Source organism: Amborella trichopoda, chromosome 4 (assembly GCF_054954075.1).
Source record: "Amborella trichopoda isolate Santa Cruz 75 chromosome 4, AtrichopodaSantaCruz75HAP2 v2.0, whole genome shotgun sequence".
Lineage (NCBI taxonomy): Eukaryota > Viridiplantae > Streptophyta > Magnoliopsida > Amborellales > Amborellaceae > Amborella > Amborella trichopoda.
In genome coordinates, this window is record NC_142339.1 from 35,341,427 (window position 1) to 35,369,178 (window position 27,752).

Consider the following 27,752-nt stretch of genomic DNA (forward strand, 5'->3'; position numbering starts at 1 on the left):
TCTTATCCAACCCAACAAATTCCTATGACCTACAGTTTTTTTGCATGGGCTCATTATTGGCTTGTCAAATTTGGATAATAAATAGTGGGAGCATGATCCTGGAATGTGGATTTCAGTTCCCCCCTTTAAGAGCAAGTCTAGTACTTTTCACTACAGTGCAAAGGGGATTGTCTCAATGCATATGTACACGCGTCCTTCTAAAGGGCTGCTTCCAATGCGGCTGTCATGTGTACATGCTCTGTGGAAGTTTGTTGGAGATTTGGCCCTTGCTCGTACAAGCTTACAACCGCACACAGGAGACCATACAATTTTCCTGGCCTACAAACATGATCCCTAGGCATTTCTCCGACCTCAACAAGGGATGACCCACTTCAAACCCTTCTCGGTTGTGCCACATGCCCATGGCCAAGGGTTTTGACTAGGGCCATAAACCGCCCAACCCTTGGTCAGTCAACACACACACTCCAACTGAAGTGCATATTCTACTATATATCATTTTTACAAGCTCTCTAGGCCTTTAACGGCCACAAAAAACCCTACACCACCTCTTTAAAGAAGAGATCTACCGCTTGAGTCGCATCTAAAGAATTTTGGCATGGGATGAAGTGGGCCATGTTAGAGAAACTATCTACCACCACAAAGATAGAGTCACATCCCTCTTGACGTGCAGGGTAGTCCTATCGCAAAGTCCATACTTACATTTGTCCATGGTCGATCGGGGATAGGTAAGGGAATATAAAAAGTGGTGTTTTGGGATCGACCTTCAGTAATTGGCACACTCGACAACACTCAATGAATTGATTGGCACCTCTCTTGAGTTTGGTCTAAAAGTACTTTGCTTCTACAAGGTTCATGGTCTTATCCCACTCATAGTGACTATTAAGGTTGTCATCATGCATCTCACCCATGATTTTGATGAAAAGTGGCCCCTCAGGAATGCAAAGCCCACTCCCTTTGAAGAGAAAGCCATCCTGCAAAACAAAAACAACACATGTTTCCCTTTTTCCTTGTGCAAGTTGCTCAAGGATCTTAGAGAAGGGTCAATAGTATAAGCTTGAGGTAGGGACTCAAAACGCACAACTAAGGCGGCAAAAATACAAAGGAGGTGACAGCTCTAGCTAAGGGCATCAGCAACTTTGTTTTGGCTGTTTGATTTGTGGCGGATGACGAAAGTAAACTCTTGTAAGTAACAGGTCCACTTAGCATGCCTACGAATTAGTTCCTTTTGAGCACTCAGATACTTCAAAGCTTCATTTTCTGAAAATAAGATAAATTCTCTTTGAATGAGGTAGTGCCTCCAATGTCTCAAGGCTTGACCAACCACATAAAACTCCACATCATAAGTAGAACAATTAATCTTTACCCCACTTTGCTTCTCGATAATGAAGGTGACAAGTCTGCCCTCTTGACTTTGGACACCTCCAATTCCCACCTTTGAGGCATCACACTCTACTTGGAAGACCTTTTCAAAGTCTGAAAGTGCAAGGACCTGAGGACTTGCAATCCTTTTTTTTCACCAATTTCAAGATAATTTCAGCAGCTATAGTCCACTCCACTCAAACACCCCTTTCTTTGTAAAATCAGTTATGGATGCTATTACACTGCTGAACTTCCTAATAGACCTCCTGTAAAATGTTGCTAAACCATGGAAACTTCTCATCTCAGTCACTGCTTTGGATGTCTAGTCTACAATGTTGTACTTTGGTAGTATCCATCTTGACCCCTCAACATGACACCACAAAACCCCAAAATACCAATTTATTAGCAAAAAAGGAACACTTTTTGAGGTTTACAAATAATTTTTCTTGAGAGAGAGAGAAAGAGAGAGGCATGGTCTAAGCATTTGTTGAGAGAGCCGACTGGGTTTTCAATTCAATTCAAATTGAATTGAGTTGCCTTCTATTTACAGTGTGAGGTAAGGGGAACTCCAAGACTCTAGAACATTCTTGTTCACATGCTTGCAGGAAGCAAGCAGGAAGCAATTTGGGACATTATTAGTATGATCCCTGGTGTAAAGAGATGGGCCAAATCTTGGCCATCCAATCTCTAGTCATCCAACCATGAGAACAGATTGATATACATCCTAACCCCTTATTTTCTTTAAATTTGACTTATTACATCATCCACCACTATGACATCATGAAATGACATAATACTTGACAGCTCACCTTATCCCATCTAATCTTGAAACCTTTTCGATGCCTCAAGATGAGCCAACACACTTCAACCTGCCTTATATAAGAGAGAGAGAGAGAGAGAGAGAGAGAGAGAGATCATCATGACATCACTCCTTAGAAGAGGTTGGAGGCAGTGGACCCCAATCATTTGGGCCCACATGGAGGCCCATGACTAGCGGCGTCCTGTACATTTTGGTCCAATTGGGCTCAACAACTGAAGGTCATTTCCGGAATTGTTCTGCATAAGCAATTCACACCAATTCTTCCACAGAAAAATAGTTTTCTAAAAATTGCAATATTTTCCAAATTCATTTCTAAATGTTTCTTCATATTTCAATTAAGATCTGCCAAGGAAAAGTTACAAATAAAGAAAATATAGTGCCTAAGGTTAAAATCTTATTGTAAGTACGACACTCTATTCATTTAGTATGCGAAGCAATCACACCATATTCAAACCAACCAACAGAACCCATGACCGACAATCTGTACCGCAAGGTCTATCAAAGTTGGCCAATAGATGGTGGGACTCAACACCTAACCATGGATTTCAGGTATCGCCCTAGAGGACAAGTCTTGCCCAATTAAGGATGACTATCACACTCACAAGGGCAAGGTATTATGTCTTCAAGGAACAAGTACATGTTTCATCAATTGGGAAGCTTCCCATATGTGACTATCATTTGCACGACATGGGATCGATTGTCGAGTTTTTGGCCCTCGTCCTCACAAGCCTCATCGATCCTCACACAGTAGTAAAACCCCAGCATCCTGGCCAAAACCAATGGGCATATTACTGAGGTTGTTTATAGCGCTCTTTGGTAATAACTCAAGCCAAATGCCTCATGCCATGGCTACCTAAGGGTTTTATGACTCTATGTATTAGCACACTTTCGTGGAGCATCCCGAGCCTCAGCTGCAAAGCCTCAAGGTGACTCGTATAAGTGCTACAAAGCACTAGAGGTCAAAAGAAGGAATGACCATATCCTAGTTTAATCCCTCCGGACTATTGCACTACTTTTGGGCACTAAGCCTGATGAACATTCCGAGCTACATCCTTTTCCCCATCATGTGCTCCCACTTAAATCAAGATAAAAAAGAAGTTAAATATGATGGGCATATCACTGAGCGTGTTTATAACCCTTTTTGGAATAACTCAGGACAAATGCCTCATGCCACGACAACCTAAGGGTTTTATGACTCCATGTATTAACACACTTACGTGGAGCATCCTGAGCCTCGGCTGCAAATCCTGAAGGTGACTCACGTAAGTGCTACAAAGCACTAGAGGTCACAAGAAAGAATGGCCATATCCCAGTCTAATCCCTCCGGACTATTGCTCCACTTTTGGGCACTAAGCCTGATGAGCATCCCGAGCTATATCCTTTTCCCCATCATGTGCTCCCACTTAAATCAAGATACAAAAGAAGTGGAATATGATGGTCTTATCACAGAGAAGGTATATGAATAGCAATCCGAACATATCTACAATCACCCAGGTAAAGCACTCATCCATTCTGCATGCTTATCTCTCCAAAATACTTACTTTTTCCCCCCACATTAAGTGTAACCTTTTGTCAGTTTCTCAGTTAATTGATAGTTGTAATTCTTACGTCTTTCTCTCCCTCCTGTGTATATGGTGAATTTATACATGAAGGGATGTTTGTTGGTGAATTTATATATGGTGAATTTCTCTCCCTCCTGTGTATATGGTGAATTTATACATGGGGACCTCTACCATCTAAAAGAAGTTTAAACTTTAAAGTCCACCCCAGATGTAGTTTCTGCAGTTGGCTTGTCTAAGTCAAATAAAAGCATCGACTGGCACCATTGTCTTGGCATTGTAATCATAGTTTTATTGAGAGGCTTGCTGTAGGGGCCCTGAAGCCCAGGTCCAACAACGTTTTATGTTCCAATTGTCTTCTATGCAAGAGATAAGCGCTTCCATTTATTTTTCATAATAAACAAGCTATTTATCCTTTCGAGTTGTTTCATTCTGAAGTATGGGGACCTTCTAACGATTCAAAAATTCCATTGCTCATACCAAATACTATGTTAAATTTTTATGATTACGGATGACACATTTGGATCTTCTTTCTTGATAAAAAGAAGTTTCACTGTTTTTCATCAATTTAAATCTTTTTTTTGGAACAAATTTTCCCGTGACATCATTGATTTCCGAAGTGCTGATTGGGGTGAATTCACTTCCAAAGAGTTCACTAAGAAGAAGAAGATCCAGTCATGCGGAAAAGAAGATGTAATAAAAAAGGGATGCCGCTGGTTTGTTTCCAATATCATGAGATCACATGAATGTACTCCAAGGGAGATTGGATATCATACTTTTATTTTTAAGACAAAATAAAAATTTAGGAAGGAAAAAACCTATATATTTCTTGAGAGATAACAGTGAAGAGCTTTCCTCTTTATGAGATTCATGTGGAAAGGGATACGATTTGATCTCTCCTGTCTTTTAGGTAGGTGGATGGATGAATGGAAGGGAAGAATGGAAAGGAGAGAAAAAGGATGGAGAAATGGGATTTGCGAGATGCTTATTAAGAGTAGGATTGGGTAGACCATGACATTTGGATGCACTGCTCTGATCCTATGTGAAATGTTATCAAAGCGAAGAAAAGGAAGATGCTAAAGTAGTGTTGGGAATTAAGAAGCTTCTTAAGTGTGACAATAGGTACACCTAGCTATTAGTATGAAGGCTTCACTATTATCAGCATATTATATATAAGTAAATAAAAAATCAAACTCGCGCAACATGTGAACTTTTGTTAGAAATTTCAAAGTTCACTTCAATCTAAAGAAAATAATAATAGCACAGTTAATATTCATGAAAGGCAGAGCATATCACCTGGAGAATAGCAGGGCTTCTTTCTGCCTCAGCAGCAGCCACAACAGCTTCAATTCCTTCCAGATTATAAACATTAAATGCGCCAACAGCATATCCAGCACTTTCAGCAGCCTTCATAAAGATAGTATCGTTAATGCAAGAATTGACAAATTACAAATATCTTTGGGTAAATACTGCTGAAAATAATATACAGCCCTTACAAGGAGGATTTCCTTTGTTGAGAAAGATTGGAAAGGACTTGCCCAATTCTTCACAACTTCTGCCAATGCATTACAATCACCAACATTACCTAGGAAATGATGACATCTTAGAGTTAATGGATATTCATCTGTTACTGGGCATTTTGGAGATAGTCAGTTCTTAACAGTGCGTTCACCTGGAAATACAATATATGGAACACCAGGGTGCCTGCACCCAGAACCTAGCTGCCACAAGGGAACACCAGCCATTGCTTGTCCAACCACAACAGCAAGTCGTGCTTCTAAAGCTTTTGTAGCTATATCTGATGAGGTGATGCCTCCCTGGAGAACATAAGGATTCAAAACAATATGGGTGCATCATTGTTTTCTTTTTTATGCTCGTTAATAATGTAGCATTCTAAGATACATGAATATTTCTCATCATTGTTATCTCTCTCTCTCTCTCTCCCCTCAAAAGAGCCTCAAGCCACTCTCTCTCTCCCTCTGATCTCTCTCATCTCTCTGGCCTCTCTGTAACACTAAGAAAAATTTTGATAAAGAAAAGAGGGCCATGCCCCAACCATTGAGGCCAAAGGGGCACACCCCATAGACACAATTTATAGCTTGATCTTGTTCCACATTGCTCTCACCATTGACGGGTTTCTAGCCTAGGCTTCCCATAATTGTAAAATTTGAGAAAGGCCTTGATCCCGTGCCCCATCAGAGGAGACCCCAGTGGGGTGCATCGAGTCCAATTGTGTGTTTCGCCCCATACAACACAATTTGTGGCCTGATCTTTTGGCACTTTAATCTTTGTTTATGCAGTTTGTGTTTCTTGTTCCCAAGTCAATCTTATGTTTTTTTTCTCTTGAAATAAAAGAGTTGTATTAAGTGGTAGCAAGTGAGAATCCATTTTGTGTTTCTATTTTATTTTGTATTATTTCAACATCTGTAAGTGTTCTAGTCAGATGAAAAAAGAAAAATTTTAAACTACATATACCGTGCTAGTTCACCATGTCCAACTTTCATGTGGGACCGCCCCATAAGCTGTCCTTGAAATTACCACCAAGCAATTTTAAAAACTACATTTTTTGCTCTGAAAAATTCCAAAAATTTCTCAAAAATTCCCAAAAATACTGCAATTGATTCTCCACCATATGTACACATTTTCTCGTCATAATAAAATGGGACAATTAGTAAATGAGACCTCTAGGCTTAGATCTAGGTATCAGAGTACTCTATTGGGCTAGTTCGGAATAATGGCCACTTATCTCGGAATGACCCAACAAGCCCATGCTCCACAGTGTATGGTAGGGATGCATAATCCAGCTTCATCAAAGTCATCCCAATCAAGCTTTCCATCACCTGTTTCACAATGGATTACAGGTGCACCTTTGAAGATATAAAAGTACTCACACACAGGGGCCCTCTCAAGGCACATGAGCACTAACTCTTCTTAATCGTATCATACACCAGAAGAGTGGCTTCAGACTGTGAGTGCACATGCCATAGGGTGGTCTCATGTCAGGGGTATGGACTCATGTCCTGTGAGCCATTACCATCCTACACAAGGTTGTTACTTTGAAGATACTTGGGTTCTATATTCTCCTTTTTGTTCTCCTAGTCTTAGCCAAACACACCAACCATGAGGCACACTCACAAATATAGCCTTGCCTTGGAGGTGACCCTCACACCTCCACAAGTAATCTCTCTCTCCCATTGAAGTCACTCATTGCCTCATGTACTTGGGGTATATAATTTTGTGCCCCAGTGCGCCAAGCACCCACAATCATCTTTTCACGCTCAGTCCTACTGAGGGAGAGATTCTTAGCTCTAAGGCCTTGAAAGACCATAAATCCAACAATGGAGATAAAAGATCAAATAACAGAGGTATTTATAAAAGGATTATAACATAAACAACATCAATATTTGACGGGCAAGTTGTACATGTCAAAAACATGATGTACAAATTGCGGGGGGAGTGTTAGTCATTAGCATCACTAGAAGAGGCCTCCTATATTTTGGACACCTTGCATGGGAGATTGCATAGACCTCGTGCTTGAGGCTATTAGGGAGATTCCAAGTGTAAAAGGGACAATTTCTAAGGCTAAGGATGTCATAGTTTTCATATATAACCACTCATCACTTTTAGCATGATCACAAGTTCACAAAAAGGAGGGATCTAGTGAGGCCCAAGGTCACTAGTTTTGCAACCACTTCCTTGAGTCAAAAGCATATATGACAAAAGGACCCCATTGAGATCAATGTTCACTTTAGAGGATTGGGGTAAATGCAAGTCGTCTAAAGATCCCATTGGAAAGAGGGCCTGTGATATTATTTTCACTAAGGTTTTTTGAGGTAGGGTAAGGTACTACTGTGAGTATTTTTGCCTATAGTCAAGGTCTTGCACTTGGCTGATAGTCACAAGTCCTCAATGAGCTTTACATGTGATGCATTAGATGGAGCTAAGAAGGAATAGCACAGGCTTTCAGCAATTATGAGGACAAGTGGCTCAATTTGGGAGATAAAAGATGGAAAGTGGGATAGGCAGGTTCATAGACCATTACATGCAGTAGGGTACTATTGAACCTTAAGTTTTTTAATGCTGACCTCGAAGATGAGAGCACGGATAAAATCATGGATGGATATAACGAGTGCCTTGAGACTTGTTCCTGAGCCAAAGATCCCAAATAAGATATCTCCCAAGGAATTGATCTAGTACAAAAGTGCATTTAAATCGAAATGGCAGTGAGGCAAAAGACCAAATTTGATCTAGGTACTGTATTTTATTTGAAATTTTCTTTGAAGGTACAAGTTAATGTAACCTTAAAAGTTTTTAGCTTTCATAAATTTATATCTAATTTCTCTAATGCATAATTTCAAATATTCTAATAAGTACAGAAATAAGTATGGAAATGACTTATGATAAAACTAAATTAATTATAGAGATTGTACGCAATTTGTAGCCCAATAGTGGACCCAGCATCAGCATGAGAGTGGTACTCCATACTTCCAAAGGATAGGTATTCGGATCTTGAGTTTAACAACTAGCTCTTCTAATTGTGAGCGAAATTGGACTTAATTTTAAATGGTATATTTAGTTGTCTTCTTGTTTACAAGTTACATTATTATTCTATTATAGAAGATACAATATTAATTGTACTTTTATGTTGTTATTTCTCTCTAGGTCTAAATTTAAAATTTTAGATGGCTCATTTAGTATTGATGCATTTTTTTTTCTTTTAGGTGCATATAAATATAAGGAATAGGCTTGAGCAAAGAAGGCTCAATGATTTAACATTTATCAAATATAATTAAAGGCTTCAAGGAAATTTAATTAGAATGAGAAGAGGGATCTCATCACTATAAGGATATGGAGAATGCTAGTGAGTGGTAGGTGTTGACCTTGAGACAGAAGAGGTTTTCCTTGAGGAGGGTTTGAAAGAGGATGTGGTTAAGGAGGCATTATGTCCAGCTTCTAACGTCAGGAGGGCCACTAGATCAACCAACTACTGCAAGTACTTCACAGAGGGGGGCAACATGGAGGCAAACTTAGAAGAAACTGAAGATGAACGACTATAAATTCAAGTACAAGAGATAGAATGCTCAAAAGGCTTCGTGCACACTTTGCTGCTGAAAATGATACCCATTGGCCTACTCTTCCAGCTTTGAGAATTGTTATTCCCCCGATTAGTTCAAATCAAGCTAATAATGTGGGGTAACTACCTCAAGATTCATGCAACAAACGTTCCTAGCTGCTTGAGGGGCGATGAGAGGACAGGATAGATTTAGTCAAGACATGTAGCTGATCCCATGCTCACCCCATGCTCACTCTTTCCATCTCTCCATCTCTCCATCTCAGTGTCTTTCACACCTATGGTAAAAGCTACTTTCTCTCTTGTGTTTTTGGAGGGTTCTAAACGTAAAGTGAAAATTTATTTAGTTAATGAAAAAGAAGTTTCTTGCAATGTTTTGTTATTCTAAGTCCTTTGACTTGTAAATATGTTGAATGTTTTTAAATTCTTTTTTGCCTTTTTTTGTTACATAAAGTTGGTTCAATATGTAAATAATAATATAACGTCCAACAAGGTTTTCTCAAACCTTTTTTTAAAGACTTCATAAAATTAAACAAAATTTTTTTAATTATTAATAATGTAATCTCCCCTTGGTACTCTGACCCAAGGAGCTTCTAGCATGTGGCAAACCTACCCCTGCTCCCGTGCCCAACAATTATGGTACCAACAATGGCCTATCTGTTTATATGAAAATCAAGGGATTCTTGAAGCCCAATTAATTTGATCAAAGTAAGCTCTATCAATAGGTCGTCCTTTATGGATTTTTTTAACATTAAAGAGTACTTGTGTTGCATTTCCACAAAAAAAGCTACATATGAAAAAATAATTCTAATGAATGGGTGTGTGAAACATAAACAATCATTCTTTGATTATGATAATGACAAATAAGAAACATGTTCACTCTTTACTATAAGTGATTTGAAAGTCAATAATGATGATAATTACAAAATAACTTCATACCTTTGCGAGGATATAACGTGGCCTTGTTTGGATATGCCGAACAATTTCCACTAAAGCAGAACTGACTTTGAAGTTTATATCTAAACTCTCAAAAGGAGCTGAAAAATTCGAAAACTTTACAATGGTGAATTTCCTAATATAAAAGCATTTATAAACTACAGTTACAAGTACTATTATGAATTGTCAATTGTGATATGATATTGGTAGTAAAATTTGCAAGGATAATATTTGAGAATTGTCATGAATTTCCTAATAAATGCAAGACCAACAAAAAGACTGCTCATGACCTTCAAGGATTACGATATTTAATGGGACAAGAAAGTCCTTGGCTAACACCGAGATTTGTATTCACAAAAATATCAAAACAACCACAAATCTCCCTTTTAATGTGGGATCAATATTTTTGACATCAAGAATCTTTTAATAATAACAATTATTAAAAAAAAAAAAAAACTCAAAACCACTAATACAGCATGCAACTCATCACAAAGGAAACATGAGGAAACTTGTAAGAAGTATAAGATAGAAAAAATGATACGTAAGCACTTGGGCGGATTGACCTCTTTATATGCAAGCACTTAGAAAACTAAAGAACATATAGTAAAAAAATTATGAGATGAACCAAAAATTCATTATGAAATGGTGATGGCCTATAACTAAAATTACATGACACAAAGTGTCTAAAATATCATTCAAGGAAGGGATTAAAGACAATCATATAATGCACAACAGAAGATTTCAGTATAGTAGAATAGAATAGAGTAATTTAGTGCAGAAAAAGCAAGAATAAACCACAGTCCAGTGTTATTAAGACTGAAGCAGCTGGCAGGACACTGGGAATTGGTGCCCAAACCCTTTAGAACCGGTGCTCTGTACGGATCAAGATTAAAATTTTAAAAAAAAACTAAAATGAAAATATCATCATCATCACCATCATCATAGCTTTTTTTCAATTAATTGGGGTCGGCTAAAATCAAAATATATATCTTTTAAAATTGAATAGAAATTAAATATAAGTATAACTTTGCCCTCTATCAAATAGTCATCAACTCTTCTTGAGGTTCAAAGGAAATGGTATCTTGCTGCACTTGAGTAACTGAGGCAGTACTTTTACTGATTGTTACTGAATTTGCCCGTGGAAGGGTTCACCTTGGGTGTCCAACTAGATCCCAACATGTTTCTCTTGTGTGTCAAGTCTTCCCACAATGGGTGCACTGTAATTAGTCCTCCTCATCAGATGTGGGGATGTCCACCACCTCAACCTCCACCACAACTTCGAAAACATCCTCCGCCTCGATTACTAGTAAAACTTGTGAATAGGGCGAATATTTCAATTTCACCCATAGACACTGCCATTATCTTTCTTCACACTAAAGAAGGGAAAAAACAATACCAAGTGATGGCAAAATCCTGCCACCGAGAACCTTAGCCCTAATTATTTCATACTCGCCATTAACTCCCCCCAAAAGATAAAAAATCTTCCTTTGTTACAATCCCTTTGTTCCTTTGCACAAGAACATCATATGGGCTGATACCGGCCTAATTCATTCCAAAGACCACATAGATGAGCATAATAGTCTCCCAATGACAAGCCTCCCTATTTAAAATCATTGATTTTTTGCTCCAATTTATAAACCCTAGCAATATTTTTCATTTGGAAATAGGACTTAGACTGCCTTCCATAATTCCTTAGAGGCAATGTCGTTCATAAAGGATTGACGCATATTAGGCTGCCTAGAAAAAGGTATCCAAATTCATAATAGGCATATCCTCAGCTCCTAGTCTGCATATTTAACATCATTCAGGTCAGGTTTTTCCACATGGCTGTTAATGTATCCCAGTTTTTTCTTTCCACGAAAAAATATTCTAACCGACATTCTAAATTGTTGGTTCCATCAAATCTGGCTTTCTTGATTTGGGGTCCAGATTAACTCCATATTTGATGTCTGCATAGGCATTCTCTACTGTAATTAATATTCGGTTACATTCTCAGATCTTAATCAACAATTGAGATCAAATTACACCCTTTCATCTCTTCAAATAAAAGGTTTTACAGATCTGGTTACACCCTCAGATCTAATCATACTTCCTTTCTAGAAAAAATAAAAAAACAGCACTAAAAGCACTTTTTTGATTAGGGCATACAAACCCTAATCCATTCAGCAACTAGATTTTCAAATAAATACTTGATCGCCATCCAGAATCATAAAAAAAAAAAAAACAAAACTCACCTCCATTGCCCTAAAAATGTTTTTGGAACTGAAAAATAATAATAATAATAATAATAATAATAATAATAATAATAAAAATAATAATAATAATAATAATAATAATAATAATAATAAACAACAAAACAATAAATAAAAGTAATATAAAACACTTAAATAGTGATAGTTCATTGTAATATGAATGCACCTTGGGACCACCCTAAAATTTCCTTTTCACTTTTATTTTAATTAAATTAAGATAATTAAATACAAAGTGATTTGTCATTATGAGGTGATAATGTGTCATTATAAAGTGATAATTGTCATGAGGTGGCATATATATGAGGAAAAAGGCGACATGTTTGACATGTGTCAAATGAAGATTGACCTTCTCACTTATAAATACCCCTCATTGACCCATAATTAATCTATCATAAATGGGTCTTCTCTCTCCTCTCAAATGTAAGCTTCTTCTCTTCTCTCTATCTTAAATGATTTTCTTACAATTAAGTTTCTCTCTCTTGCATGATTATTCTCATAATATCTTTATAATGATAGCCTCATTAGGCTTTCATTATTTTTATCTTTCTCTCTCATAATAATAGTATGATCGTAAAATAATTGGTCATTATTAGTATGATAGTACCATAATATTAATATAATAGTAAAATATATATTAATTTCTCTCTCTTTCCAATGAATTTTATTCTCTCGCTCTCATAATATTAGTATTATAATAATAAGTAAAATAATAAGTTCATTATTAGTATGATAATAAAATAATATTAGTATGAAAGTAAAATATGTTCATTATTTTCTCTCTCTTCAACAAATTTCATTCTCTCTCACTCTCTCTTATAATATTAGTATTATAATGATAAGTAAAATTATATGTTCATTATTAGTATGATAGTAAAATATGTTCATTATTTTCTCTCTCTTCAACGAATTCCATCCTCTCTATCATAAGCATAGAATATTTCTCTCTTATAATATGAACATTTTTTTTATAGTCCCTTTCTCTATATAAACTCATTTGGTCTCTCTTCCCATACCTCTAGCTGAACATCATTAATCCCAGTCTTAATCTGACAGCAGTAACAACATATCCATCCCAGAGTGACGTATAGGTAAGTGATCGTCTATCATTATGAATTTTAGACATTATAAGTTTTATGTGTAAGTGACCTCATTTTCCTGTGAAATAGTTATTTGAAAATTGGCATTTCTGCTTTTAATAAAATTGTGATATTTCCATCGATTGTTATGAATTTTAGACACTATAAGTTTTATGTGTAAGTGATCTCATTTTCCTATAAAATAGTTATTTGAAAACTGATATTTCCACTTTTAATAAATTTGTGACATTTCCGTCAATTGTTATGAATTTTAGACACTGTAAGTTTTATGTGTAAGTGATCTCATTTTCCTATAAAATAGTTATTTGAAAACTGGTATTTCTGCTTTTAATAAAATTGTGATATTTCTATCTATTATTAAGGATTTTAGACAGTTGAAAATTTAGTATTCAACTCTGGATTTCCATAAGATTCTTCTACTGTCTACAAACTGTTTATTGTATAAGATATCAATTTTTAAAAAACGACTCTCATAATTGTTACCTTTCTGAAACTGTACTTAAGAAATTGAGCTCAAAATGTTTTAAGAAACATTAGTGAAAGTGTTTTCATGTGAATTCGTGCTATGATTTCAAGGATATATTGAGTATATGATATTATTGTTTCCTGATATTTAAGAGTTTTCAAAGATACTTTAAGTATACAAGTGGACTCATCCGGTATGCCGGTGAGGTAACAGTGGACCTATCCAGGATGCCAGTAAGAATTAAATGGACCTATCCGAGCCGTCGGTAGGGATTAAGTGGACCTATCCGGGATACTGGTAGGAATTAAGTGAACCTATTCGGTACACAGGTAGGGATTGAGTGGACTTATCCGGTATGCCGGTGAGGTATAAGTGGACCTATCCGGTACGCTGGTAGGGATTAAGTGAACCCATCCAGGATGCTGGTGGGGTATATAAGTGACCTACTTGAGATGCTGGTAGGGTATTTGTAAAATCTTTTGAATTATGATAAACTATGTATTTCTTTTTTTCCTCATATTGTTAAATATCTTTTGAATTATGTTAAAACTGTGTATTTCTGTCTAAAAATTTGAACAGTTCTCCATTTTTCTCAATATGCACTCATTTAGAAAATAACTACATTTTCCAACCATGATTCTTAATGATTATGATGACTGAATAGCCAAACTCATCAAACTATTGTGGATTCATTTCAAAATAATTGCAGCCTTATTGTTCGTATGTACAGCAGGAGTAACTTGGAAGAAGTTTGTAGTCATGGTTAAATTCACCTTTGTAACTTTTGTTCAAGTTCACCTCTGTAACTTTTGTCCTATCAAAAGATGTACATATCTAAGACCTTCATGTCAATATAAGTTGTGAGTAGACTTTGTATAATTTTGAAAATTTTAACAAATGGAAAAATCAATTTTGATAAAATATATAGTAGAAATTCTGAATTTGTTCTATAGTTTAAGAATAGACTGTCACATCTCAAGAATATTAGTGTTATAAAACTTGGGATGTGACATATACTGCTGGAAAAGAGTTGGGGGGCATGATGATATTATCTAACCCAAACGATGATGTCGGCCCCAAACACCGTTCTTGCGTACCTTTTTGAAGATCGACCCCCTACCACAGTAATGTGCTATAGGAAGTGCTACAGGAAGTGCTACATCAACATGCTACAACAATCTGCTACAGTACCATGCTACAATACCATCTATACCGATCGTATGGCTCTGATACCAAGTTGAAACTAAAGTATAGAGGAAAACAGTTTGGTAGGATTTAGAGAGAGAAAGGGAGAATAGAAAATAAGGACGAAAAAGAAGAAGGGAGAGAGAGAGAGAGAGAGAGAGAGAGAGAGAAAGATAGAAAGGGTAATTGAGTGGCTTACCCCTCTTATAATAGTAAGTAATAACCCTAATTATAACTTATAGACAATACTTCCTTTATTTCGAGACATAAAACAAATAAAGGCTAAACAATATAAAGGGTGAGGTTTGTATAGAGCCGAGGCTCCAAACAATCAAAGTAAAGCGCACCTTCAAATAGTGTCAAGAAATGTGGTTTCAGTACTGGAAATCTTTGTGATAACCTTAAATATATTTTTATCTCTAATTATAAAATTTCAAGCTTAAAAAATTGGGTAGATCGATCAGATCTATGAAACTTCAAAATCTTGAAAATTGACGGTCAAAAAATGCATTACAAGATACACTATTTCCAAAACTTGAAATCCATATTTTTCTCATGTCCATGCATCTTGATGTCGAGATGATCAATTTGAGGATATTTGGGCATCATATTGATCAATAGTCCTGCTCATCATATTGACAAATATTGACCTTTGGGTCCACTGTTATCCTCAAATCTACCCAAACATGTTATACCGCAGCAAACCCCTATTGACCTATCCCAACACCAAATCTAATATTGGAATTGAAATCTCAGTGAGCACTAATTATCAATGATTTGTAAAGCAAACTCAAACAAGGCACTAATTGTAGAGCCTGAGTTGACTCAAACGTGCCTAATCATGACCGAGCCAAGGAAAGGGCCAAAAAAGACCCCCCAAAAAATTGAATCAAAATAATATCGAAAAATCTATAAAAATAGAAAATTAGTTGAAATGAAAAAAATGGTTAAAAACTGACTTATTTGCCCAAAAACTGATGAAACAACAAATGCTATTGTGGCTAACATCATTTTACTATTCTAGTGCTAATTCAGATGAGGCCTATCAGTTTTTAAGTCAAGGATTCAAATTGAGGACAATGAAGAGTGAAGCATAACATAATATAATGCGCTGCACTCTACAATGCCTTATAGACACATACCATAGTCTCACAAAGAGGACTCCACAACAAAAATATATCACTTTATATTCTAGCACAAAAGCGAGCGTTGACGATATACATGGGATCCTAGGTGTCAGGGTGGGGTTCCTGTTTGATCAAGAGAGGTCTTTATCCTAGCAAAGGGTTTGAGCAGCACCCCACCCTTGTATTATTATTTTTTTTATTTCAAGGTGCAATTACAAAATAAAGGGGAAAACAAAGAGCTCTCAAGATCCTCACTATCTATAAAGGTCCACCCTACAAACACTCCAAATATTATACTCCTTAGGAGCTCAATTTTTCATCTTCTATAAATGGTTCTTTCCCTTCCATCCTTAGGTGAGACGGACATACTTTCAGGAACGTATTATTGATTTTTCAAATTACTTCCCTTAGAACCCTATGGAATGACAACTTGCGGTCTTCTTTTGCTCTTCGGTTTCTTTCTTGCCAATTCACCCATATGGTGGTGGGGAGTGAGACTTCCAAAATCTTGGCAAGGTATTTTTTTGTCAGTTACTTTTTGAACCAATTCGTTAGGAGAGTAAGGATACTTGAACCGGCAATAGTGGCCCTATGGAACCTCCACAAGATTGCTTTGTATGTGTCGCTTACAAATTTGTATGAAATAAAAAGGCGGTTATGACTTTCATTATCATCCGTACATATGTGGTAGATATTAGCTAATCAGAGTCCACATCTATGCACACTATTGGTTGTGATTATCCTCTTTACCACGAGGACCTAGGGTGAATTGGTTTTCTCCATATGGCCATTCAGGTATTGTTAGCATTTCATGAGCACTTTGAGATGCGAAGTTTCCATTATTATTCAGAACAAAAGTAGGTATTTCATTACCTAACGTCCGGTGGATGTCTTATTATAAGTGGGGAGGGTTTCATGTATGCCTTTCCAGGCCCAAGAACCTTTTCTAGTGACTTTTGGGGGCCTATTGGATATCTGCCAAGGAACATTTTCCTTATCAGATCTGACCACAGGGAGTGTTTTCTAGTTGTCAATTCTCGTCCAAGTTAGCTGGTAAAGACGTGTTTATGTATTTAATTCTTTTGATGCCAAGCCCACATTCGTTTTTAGGTTTACAAATATTACTCCATTTAACAACATTTGGATGTCTTTGGTTTTTTTGGTTTCCCCAATGGAGGTTCCTTTGTAGCTTCTTTAGGATATTTATGGTGATTGAGGGTAGTTTTAAAGTAGAACACCAATGATTCGGGATTGAAGTGAGACATGAGTTGATGAGGTAAGTCTTTCAAGGAGGTATAGATTATTTTGGTTCAAACCTCTAAGTTTGGACATGGTTTTAAGGACAGGAAAAGATTAGGGGTGAGATTCCCTTGGAATAATGGAAGTTCCGTTATGTTGCAGTTTAGGAATTGGCTAATTTGGGTTTTGTGAAAATTGGAGTTAATGAAGAATATGCTTCTTTAAATGAGTTTTTTTTCAGCCCGGTAATGGACTGGAAGATGTATGGAGTGTGTTCAAGGGCATGGTAGGATTGATTATTAGTGTTCCCAAAAACGAGGTGGTCATCGGCGTACAATAGATCACCATTTAATAGATGGGAAAAACCCTATAATTGGTATCAAAACAAGTTTTAAAAAGTCAGTCAGTGTAAAAGAAAATCAAATAAAAATATAATCTTTACTCATTTGTTATTGATAAAATGCAATAATAACAAAAATATTACTAGATTGAGTGATACTAGTAAAAATAGATCAAATACATGAATTTAAATTGAAAAATTGAAATTTACTGTAATATTTGGGGTCGATCCCCCAGTCTTCGCATTAGGTGCGAATTGATGCCTCTAATCCTTGTCAAAGCTTTCCTTAGACAACCCTAATCAGAACCACTTAACCAGTTCTGGGTTTCGAGTTTGGACTTAGGATATTCAGGCTCTTTAAAATTTTGGATGAATATTACATACAAATTGCAAAAATCTCAAGTACTTTCTTTTTGGTAATATAACTGCATAAAGAACCCAAAAATAGGCATTGGGATAAAATATCATCAAAGATTGAGTAAAGCTAGTGAATAAATCGCATTTTTTGAAATCAAGCAAACCCTTACCCAAAATCTTTGATCTCAAAATTCTATCCAATCGGATTGTTTTGCCGCGAATCTAATGGTACTAGCAGATAGAACATGCTAAAATATTTTTAAGGACTCAAGTTGGGCTCAAATCTCTAACCCTAGGGGTCAAAATAGAAAACAATTGAAAAACGGAGACCCTTGAAACTGTGCTATGAACAGTACGCAGACAAGTACTTAAAGACTCACCTGAATATTGTACAAGGTACACTTGGGTATTCCAGGCTGCTAAGGCTGAGCGACTCGCTGGAGTCTGAGCTAACCATAAAAATCTTTCTCTAAGCCGCTAAGACTCTAGCTGAAGGTGTGACAATAATGGCACCACGCCTCAGAGTACAGAATTTCCCCTTGATCATTGCAGCCAGCAATCTGCCCTCTTTTTCACCCATCCTCCACAATTTGTTCAGTAGTGCTTTATTCATGGCATTGACATTCCTAATCCCTTGACCCCCTTCATGCTCTGGTTTGAACAGCTATTCCCATCACATCAAAGGGAAACTCTGTCCTTTATGATAGAAAATCTCCATTGCCTTTCCACTCCCCCAGCCAATTGATATACCGATAGAACCCTTCTCATGCTAAGAGTGGGATTCCACAACTTCTCAAAATGTTTCCATGTGATCTCCAGATAATGACAGTTCAAATTCATCCTTACCCAATAAATGGAAATCATCAACAATAGAAGTCGCAAACATCTTAATGTCCAAATCATTAGCAAGAAGCAACAAATTTTCATATGGTTAACTAGTTATAAATTGCAAATAAAATAAAACAAATTATTTCGCTTCAATGGTTATTGAAATAGACCATGCCACTAATCAGAAATACAATAAATGAAACGAAGGGACTCACAGTTGCCCGTAATGAGATCCCGGCTGGTCACCAATAGAGTGTCTTTTTTGGCTTTAAGGCAAACTTCTGCCAATTCAGCCACACGATTAATCTCATCTTCTCTATCTTTTGATGATTTCATTGCCAGTTTATCAACAGAAATCTGTCTCAAAGCAACATCTAGATTTCAGATTGTAAAGATAACAAGGAGATGTGAATTATAAAAAGAAACTGACAAATGGTCATATTTCATAAGAAGGTAGGTTACGATATCACCTCTAAGCATTTCAGTAAATGGCTGCATTGTGTTTTCAGTTCTTCTACCTGCAAAAGGGACATTATCACAAGTGAAACTACATAGCGTACAGCTATCACAAGTCACAATAAAATAATGTAGCAAGAACAGAAACACTGAATTTTGAAAAATGGATGCAAACCTGTTTTGTGGTTTTTGGGACATAAGAACCTACAACTATGAGGCCTCCATTTCTTTCAGATTGGATCCCAAGATCTTTTGGACCAATGGGAGCCCTGGGCCTTATCCCAATACGAGCAGATACAAAGCTAGCAGCAGAACGGCATAAGAAGCGCAATCCCTTTGTTTCCGCCTATCAAGGATTGGATGGGAGAGTTTTATTTCATATAAGGTAATTGAAATCCATGATTAAGTCTACAGCACAAAAAGCAGAAATATACAAAGAGAAATAGAGCAGTGCTTTGCCTGGATCATTCCTGCTGCAAATACAGCAATGTCACGGTCACTAGCTGCATTGACAATGCATACTGATCCCTGTCAACAACAAGATAAGATTGACAGTGTAAGTGCGAATATTTAATACTGTGATTATGCCTCCATTTGTCATTAGAGTTACTGAACAAAAAGGTTTCTGAAAAGTTGGATTGGAAAAGAAGATAAATCTATCTGAAGAAAGAGGCATATCTGAGAAGATAACTTTATGTACCCCCATTTAAACAAGAAGGATGACTTTCAACCCTTGCCAAAAGAGGTATCACATCAGAAAGAGTTAATGCCTAAAGGCATATAAGATCGCTCTTTAAGGAAGTGGAGTTAGAGCGTAAACAGAATATCTTCAGAGAGCAGAATTATATAAAAGAGTTGTAGACTGATTCTAAGGGGTTCAGCCTCATGTCATATTGATGAGGTCATAATGACTGCAGCACATACAATACAGAGCACTAGGACCACCATAGAGCAGTAAAGCAATTAAACCATGCCAAAGAAAACTCACAAAGAAGGAAAACCAATAAGATGAAATCCAATTGATTTACAGACTAAAAAATCCTAGCAAAACTCATGGAATACTCTCTTATCATCAAGAAGGTAAAGCCTCGGAAACCTAAACCACCAGATTATCTTGAATATGCAGGCTTTGATGGACATATTAGGATTTAGAACCTTCAAGGTACGAGACATATCTCATTTTCCAAATGATAAGAGTGGTGACACTGTTATATGCACTCTACACTAAGGTGTCTAAATGAATGGAACTGGCTATGCTTGGATGTGGTTATGAGCATGTGTGTACATGTATCTTTACATAAATTATACAAGCATTCATTCAAATCAAGAAAAGGATAAAGCATAAGTTTATAGCAATACCTTGTGCAAGTTGCAAAGAAACTTGCAAACTGCAGCTGGACCTTCTCTGCGTAAAAGATCAATGGATATAGATGCAACAGTATTGGCAGGTATGCGTCCCTTCGTTTTCTCCTCAATCCACTAAACATTGATATTAAACAGAATTAAAAAGAATGATTTATCATCCTAAGATGTAGAAAACCCACCATCCAAGGAGTGCAGTCAAAATATACCACACGAAGATTTGATGCTTTATATCCAAAAGCAGCATCTTTTGAAAACTCTGTCTCTCCAGCAGGAACAAGCCTGGCACATAGAACAGTCCGAATGAAAAAAATAGTCAGCTAATATTTGACCAAAAATCTACTAGCGTAGACGACATATGATACCTATCTCCATCTGATACATAATGTATGTCTCCAATAGTGTAACGGCCTCCTTGGAGAAAGAAAGGACAAATGATCCATGAATCTACCTCTCCTATTACAGAAGCAGCAGCATCCACCTCCTAGAAAGATAGTAATAGCCATGTGTTCTTATAAATATGCAGTCTTTAATGCAAATGCAAATGAGATGTGCATCCAAAGTATGAGGAAGATGTTGCACATAGAGGCGAAGTGGAGATGTGCATGTGCATCCGGAGTTTTATGTGATCCGTCGCATACCATTGGGATTGGAGGAAAAGTTTTATAGGACGGTTGTAAGACCAGCCATGCTTTATGGGATGGAATGTTGAACGGTTAATAAACATCATATCTATAGGAAGAGCATGACTGAAATGAGGATATTGAGATAGATCAGTGGCAAGATAAAAAAAAATAGAATTCAAAATGAATATATACGAGGGAACTTAGGTGTGTCTTCAATAGCGATAAGAGAGCGAAATGAGACTTAGGTGGTTGGCCATGTGCAATATAGACTTAATACAACACCCCGTTAGAAGGTGCTATTTAGTTCAAGTAGAAGGCTCTAAAAGGACAAAAGGGAGGCCTAAAAGCACATGGATAGAAGTACTGAGAAAAGATATGGTGATTTTTGGTCTTAGTGAAGGTATGACTTTTGATAGAGAAGAATAGAGGAACATTATTCATGTAGCTAACCCCAATTAATTGGGATAAGATTTGGATGATGATGATGATGATGATGATAATGCAAATGCAAAGTTAATCATTAACCTAATGGAAGTAACTCAAATGGAATACAAAGTGACAAAGAGAAAAATCATACCTCTGGGAAATGGCCACGAAGTGTTGAATCACCTCTCAGAACTATAGTGTAATCAATGTTTCCTACTGATCTAGCTGAAATGTCGATGTTTTTACATATTTCTTTTGTCAACAGTGCAGCCTATAAAAGATAAAAACAATTGAAACTCAAACAATAAATTTCCATGAGAGGCCATCAACAAAGGAATTTACTTTCTTTAACTTCTTGAATTCACAAGGGGATCAGTACTAAGTGAGAAAATAGCATCATTACACAATATTATGTAACTTTAATAATGGCTTGAAAAATGTTCATAAAAATGTGTTAGCAGCATATGGTATAGGCAACATCTCATGGCCCACTTACCTTCTCAGAAGCCAGTGACCGGGAATTAGTTAAAATAAAAAAGCAAGAAGGCCTTCTGTGGAACTGTTCAGAAATTGATGCTGTGCTCCTGCATAAAAATCAGAAAGTCAAACAATATCAGCACAAATGGAATCAAACTGTTGGAGAATGCAAGGAAATCCAAAAAGGTATTCCTCTTGAAAGATGAACATACATATTCATTTCCAATATACAAAATTTAACACCTCATTTTTTCTCAGCCATAGTGATAATCATTTTGTCAACCTATTGCTTTTAAGGTCAAGGTTAATGCCACAGTCACCTTTCCACTGGAGGGAAGGACAAAATCTTGCAGCCATCGTATAAAGATCCCTTGAATGCCGGTAGGTTTCTATGTGGGACACATATTCATAATACATTTGTGTGTTTGTGTCTTGAATCAAGCTTAACACGCATAATGAGATCCAGACCTTTCCAAATATTGGAATCTTCTAGCTTTGAAAGGCCTATAGTCAATTGGAATCACTCATAATTTAAAAGTAAATGCAACTAAGGGCATGGCCAATAAGTTCAAATACCATGAAAGAAGAAGTATGTTATACACCTCATATATTTAATACTCCAAATGTATTCCACAAGCAATCTTGAGTATTATATGCTAAGAAAAAAGTCACGTAATGTGTTACTTCGCATTTGCGAAAGTACAAATTCTAAGTCATTTGTTCCTATTTATCTTTCTTATTCAACCATGCACATCCAAAGATTAAACTCTCATTAAAAATTGAGACTCAGTTCTTTGATGTTAATAACAAATTAGAACTAGGTACGTGAGTTTAAAAGCCTAAACCTCAAATTCGGAAAATTTCAGGGCACTTTAAGGTCATTTTATGGAAAATTTCTAAACTTAGAATATGCAATACAGTTCTTATTGTCTATCGCAATAAATTCCCAAATTTACAGGGTTGCATGCGACCATAAGTCACAATGGTGCATATGTATAGCTACTTTGCAATTGCTTAACAAGTAAGGATGTATCCTTTAGAGACGATCTTGCTCTTTTCTAAGTAGCTGCAATGAAAATATCTCACATTTTAATTTTCAGATAAATTCAAATTTCTATAAATTTTCAAGCGTGGTGCCTAAAGGAAGAATAAACGGCAAAAAAAAAGGTAGATCTGGCGGTGCATTGCAACAACTTAGAAAGAACTTGACAGAATGAACTAGAAGAGCTTCGTGGTCTCCTGTATGCGAATGTAGGCCTATAAGAGCAAGGGCTCGATCCTCAACAAAACTTCCGCATAGCATGTACGTATGGATAGCTGCATTTTTGGGAAGCAACCCCTTAGAGAGTTATGTATACATGTGCATAGAGAGAGTCCCAATTGCAATAAAGTAATATGAGTCCTAGACCAAGTAGGAATAAAGTTTATGCTCAAAATGAATTATTAATTTTATTCCTACTTGGTCTAGGACTTGTATCACTATATTGCAAAAGAGACTGTCTCCATGCACATATACAGATAACTCTCTAAAGGGTTGCTTTTCTAAAAATGTTGTGCGTAAGTTTTGTTGAGGATTTGACCCTTCATCTCATAGGCCTACATCCACGCACAGGAGACCATGAAGCTCTCCTAGCCTACAAACCATCATTAGGCATCTCTCTGACCTCAATAAGGGATGACCCTCCAAAAACCCTCAACAGTAGTGCCTATGCCGAGAAAGGGTTTTGGACATGACCCAAGCCATAGGCCGCCTAACCCTTCAACTAATCATACACTCCCAATGAAGTGTACAATTTACCATCGTTTATTATATATGTACATGTTCTCACGGGCTCTAAAGGCTATGAAGCCTACAAAATTTTCCCATGCCACGCTTCTTAATTTCTTGCCAAATTGACGTGATTTTCATGTCAATTTCTTCTCCCACGATTTTCCCATTTTTGGATCCAAGTTATATTGGGGCTCTCTTTATTAAAGTGCTACACAAATTGTAGATTATAAGATGCTAATTGCTTCCCATTGAGATGATGATGTGAAATTAGCTTAGTTGTGATTTACAATCTGGATAGTCACTCTATGTATGTCATAAAGACCTTGGCTGTAAACCAGGCATATTGAGCTCCAATTGGCTTCCCATGATCATGATCCATTGAGCACTTGAACATGTTTGAACATGTAATTTGGAGATTGACTCTTGTGGTGTTTATATTTGGAAATCATGTATAATTTTGCGTTGTATACTGCTGAATTTTAGGGCACTTAACTTTAAGGGGTGTATGTTCGATTTCCATGCACATTTTGGTTGGACTTTTATTAAGTGACCCTAACTGAGTTGTAATCCTTGGTTTAAAGAGTGTACGGATGTACTAAATGTTGCAATTGAAGTTTAAGTAGCTGTAATTGAGGCATAGTAGCCTTATGTAATTCTAGTTGATTTTAAAGTTATGTATGTTGGGTTTTTGTGGTCATTTAAAGGACTTACAAGAGCATATAAAACTATGACTATAGTGATATGATCCAGTAGGAGTATGGTCCATAAGGACTAAAGGATTATGGTCAAGAGGGACCAAAGGATTACTGTCCAGAGGGACTGAAGTTGGCAATTATGATGCCGAGACTCAAACAAGGCTTGACGAGCTACGCCAATTGAGTTATAAGCCCCTAAGATACCTGGGCATAGAGAAAAACAAAGAAGGGTTGGCATGGTTACCCCTTGATAAGGTCGGAGATGCCCAGTGTAGTTTGCCAAGAGACTGTATGACCCTTGTATGTGATTTGGTAGGCCTGAAGGGACAAGAGTCAAATCCTCATCATAAACCATCACATCGCATCTACACATAATAGCCGTATTGGAAAGCCCACACGGTCTGAACCAGACCATGGATCTTACAATGGTGGCTATAGTGAATGACCTCATGGGCAAGAAATATGCTGCTTAGAATCTGACAATTGAAATTGAGCCATTCTAGTTAGGAGTGACAATGTTGTTTAAGACGGACTTGAGTCTAGTGTCCACGCCATAGAAAGGATTTTGTATGAAGAATTTAGAAGGCTAATTCGACAAAAGTCTTTAATTTAGCACCCATTTTCCACCTTGGGGATATGCGCGATGAAGGTCGAGTTCACCTCTTTGCAAATGATACCTTTTTAAAAGAATTCGTGATAGAAGGCCCTGAAATCCAGGGTGATCTTTCCTAGAAATGAGCAAAGATAATGACTGTGAAACCATCAAACCCAGGAGTTATGACCTTCCCAGGGACAAAGATAGCCGATGACAACCCTTCAACTCGGAAGGACCTTCCAAGTCAACAGGCTTGCTCAGGAGAAATCAAGGGTAAGGAAAGTTGTGACATGTAGGGGCATGGACTAGAGGCACTGGAGAAGAGGTTTTGGAAGAAGGAGATGAAAGCTGAGACTATGTCTGAGACATTGGAGAGAGATCACCTAGAGAGATTTGGCTAATGAAGTTGCCCCTACACTGTGAGCTAAACATTTTACAGAAGAAAGTTTGACACTATCACCAAAGGAGAGCCATCTAATTCTAAACAGCAGATACAAATATATCACCTCGTTCTTGAGGAGGTCCAAAAGTTTTAAGTGAAGGTCCCTACGCAAGGAACCCTTTGGGATGGACAGAGACCTGGATTCTCTCATTCTTTGAGAGAATCTAGGTCTTGAATGTTAGAGAGGATAGGGTTCTTTACTGAAATAAAATTATATGGGAAACTACGAATGATATTTGAGAAGCCGCAACTTCTTATGCAATTTGAAACCAGCCTCGCCATCTAGTCGAAACCCTAAGTGACTGTCAGGAAGAGGTAAAAGGCCTTTGCGATTTAGCTCCTATAAACAAGCGAGTCCAAGTCTAAAAGGTCGAGGCTAGAGAGAGGAGTGTCAGTTTTTAGGAAAATTGGTTTATGGTCCATGGTAGGGTTGGGAAGACTTCAGGAGTCGTTCTAGAGACAAAATGTAAACAAAGTAGCTATGTAGAATTTCAGGCTATAAATTCAAAATATTTTTTTTTGTATTAATAACAGAAAATTCTACTTACGGATGCCACAAATATAATAAAATAAGCCTATTCAGTAATCCAAAAATCACCGGGCAACCGGGGAGGAGGGGGGGCAGTCTAAGCCACCCAACGCCTAAGCAGCCTCCCAAGTTCAAAGGGGGTCAAAGGGTGTCAAATAATCAAGTTTTAGGTCTAGATCTTGCATTAAAAATGCATATTCATGTATTCTTATAATTCAAAAAAAAAACACCAAAAGTACCCCACTTGATAGGTACTTTTGCACCTAGGCGGATGCAGTCCTTTGGGTGCCTACCTAGGTACCATGGGCGGCCCTCCTAGGTGGGGTATTAGGCAGGCGCACAGGAACAGTACCATGGGCACCTGCCTAGGTGGGGTACTAGGCGCCCAGGAACAGTACCATGGGCACCTGCCTAGGTGGGGTACTAGGTGCTCGCCTAGAGTTTTTAAGTGGGCGCCTAAGCCTGGGCGTTGCGCCTAGGCCCCCTAGCCCACCTAGGTGCTAGGCGGACTGCTTTTTTAATCAATAAGCCTACTACAATCTAGGATCTAGGATCATAATAACTTACTGCCAAAAATAAACTTTATTCAAATTGAATATCAACTAAACTTTACTCAAGGTTTTTTAATCCGATCTGACTGTATCATGGGAGTGAGACCGCTAGTACCGAATTACATCTTAGAATTTTTCCAAGTTGGGGGGCGTCTATCACTTTAAAGAAAGTGAGTTTCTCTCGTCCCTCCAGATCTCAGTTCTAGATTGGATTCCATGATTGAAGTGGATTGCAGTTGCACCCTCATGAGCTGTTCAAGGGCTTTCCTTTTGCGATATAGGGCTTTGAGACGTTGTGCTCCAAACCTGCAGCTAACATGGCCTTTAAGAATCACTTAGACATCTCTGCTTGTGAGGTTTAAGACGTATGGCTATGCCTTTGAGACAATTTGCTCCAAACCTGCAGTTGACATGACCTTTAAGAATCACTTAGACATCTCTGCTTGTGAGGTTTAAGATGTATGGCTATGATGAGGGCCTTGTGGACCTGAGCAGGGATAGCAAGGCCCTATTTCGTTATCATCACAGGGAGGTGGACTCAAGTAGAGATTTGCCTATCTTGGATAAGAGGTTAGTTCCCAGCAAGTTCTTTTAATAGTAAGATTATGGCTTGAGATCACACGAGAAGCATCAGTATCTCCACGGGCACTACTCATGGTTAGCCGATGATTTGGGGTGAATTAAAGATACATTAAGGAAGACCTTCTTGATCGTAGCATGCCAATGCTTCACGTGGTTCTATGGTCGTTGCTCCAACATGATCACAGCTTTCTTGGAGACTTGGAGTCGAACAACTTCCAAATGGATCATGGCAAGGCCTATATCTCTCTATTGGATATGCACTTCATTAGGGGACTCTTCATTTTTAGGGAAAATATATGATGAATTTATCCCCTCGAATACCACCATCTATGATAATGAGCCTGTTGATGGCTGGCGCCACCTGAAAGTCATAGGAACTCTTTCAAGGGTATTGAGAGATGACTGAGATAATTGCGAAGTATATACTGCATGCAGCCTACTAGGGTATTCTTTGGCTCGGAGATTCACTCAGACGAGCCAGTGTAACCCCGGTTAGGGGGCCTCATTCCATGCAAAGGGGACGCTCATAGTTCTTTAGTGCAAATAAGCAGTTTCTGCCCATAGGTCACCCAAGGCTACCCAACTTTCTATGAGGGCTGCAAGT

General features: G+C 37.4%; 1 protein-coding gene across 2 annotated transcripts in view; it reads right to left on the minus strand.

Moving 5' to 3' along the window:
• The window catches only part of LOC18428679 (ketose-bisphosphate aldolase class-II family protein), a 109,098-nt gene that overhangs the window by 16,315 nt on the left and 65,031 nt on the right, over positions 1-27,752 (minus strand). For both annotated transcript variants that reach the window (XM_020663864.2, XM_088865124.1), the window contains 13 exons: positions 22,003-22,090; positions 21,658-21,777; positions 20,820-20,938; positions 20,664-20,736; positions 20,452-20,571; positions 19,552-19,620; positions 19,268-19,438; positions 19,107-19,154; positions 18,852-18,993; positions 9,749-9,846; positions 5,411-5,555; positions 5,235-5,323; positions 5,035-5,145 (listed from right to left, as the gene is read on the minus strand). In XM_020663864.2, coding sequence (XP_020519523.1) covers positions 5,035-5,145; positions 5,235-5,323; positions 5,411-5,555; positions 9,749-9,846; positions 18,852-18,993; positions 19,107-19,154; positions 19,268-19,438; positions 19,552-19,620; positions 20,452-20,571; positions 20,664-20,736; positions 20,820-20,938; positions 21,658-21,777; positions 22,003-22,090 — 1,393 coding nt within the window. The remainder of the gene's footprint in view (positions 1-5,034; positions 5,146-5,234; positions 5,324-5,410; positions 5,556-9,748; positions 9,847-18,851; positions 18,994-19,106; positions 19,155-19,267; positions 19,439-19,551; positions 19,621-20,451; positions 20,572-20,663; positions 20,737-20,819; positions 20,939-21,657; positions 21,778-22,002; positions 22,091-27,752) is intronic.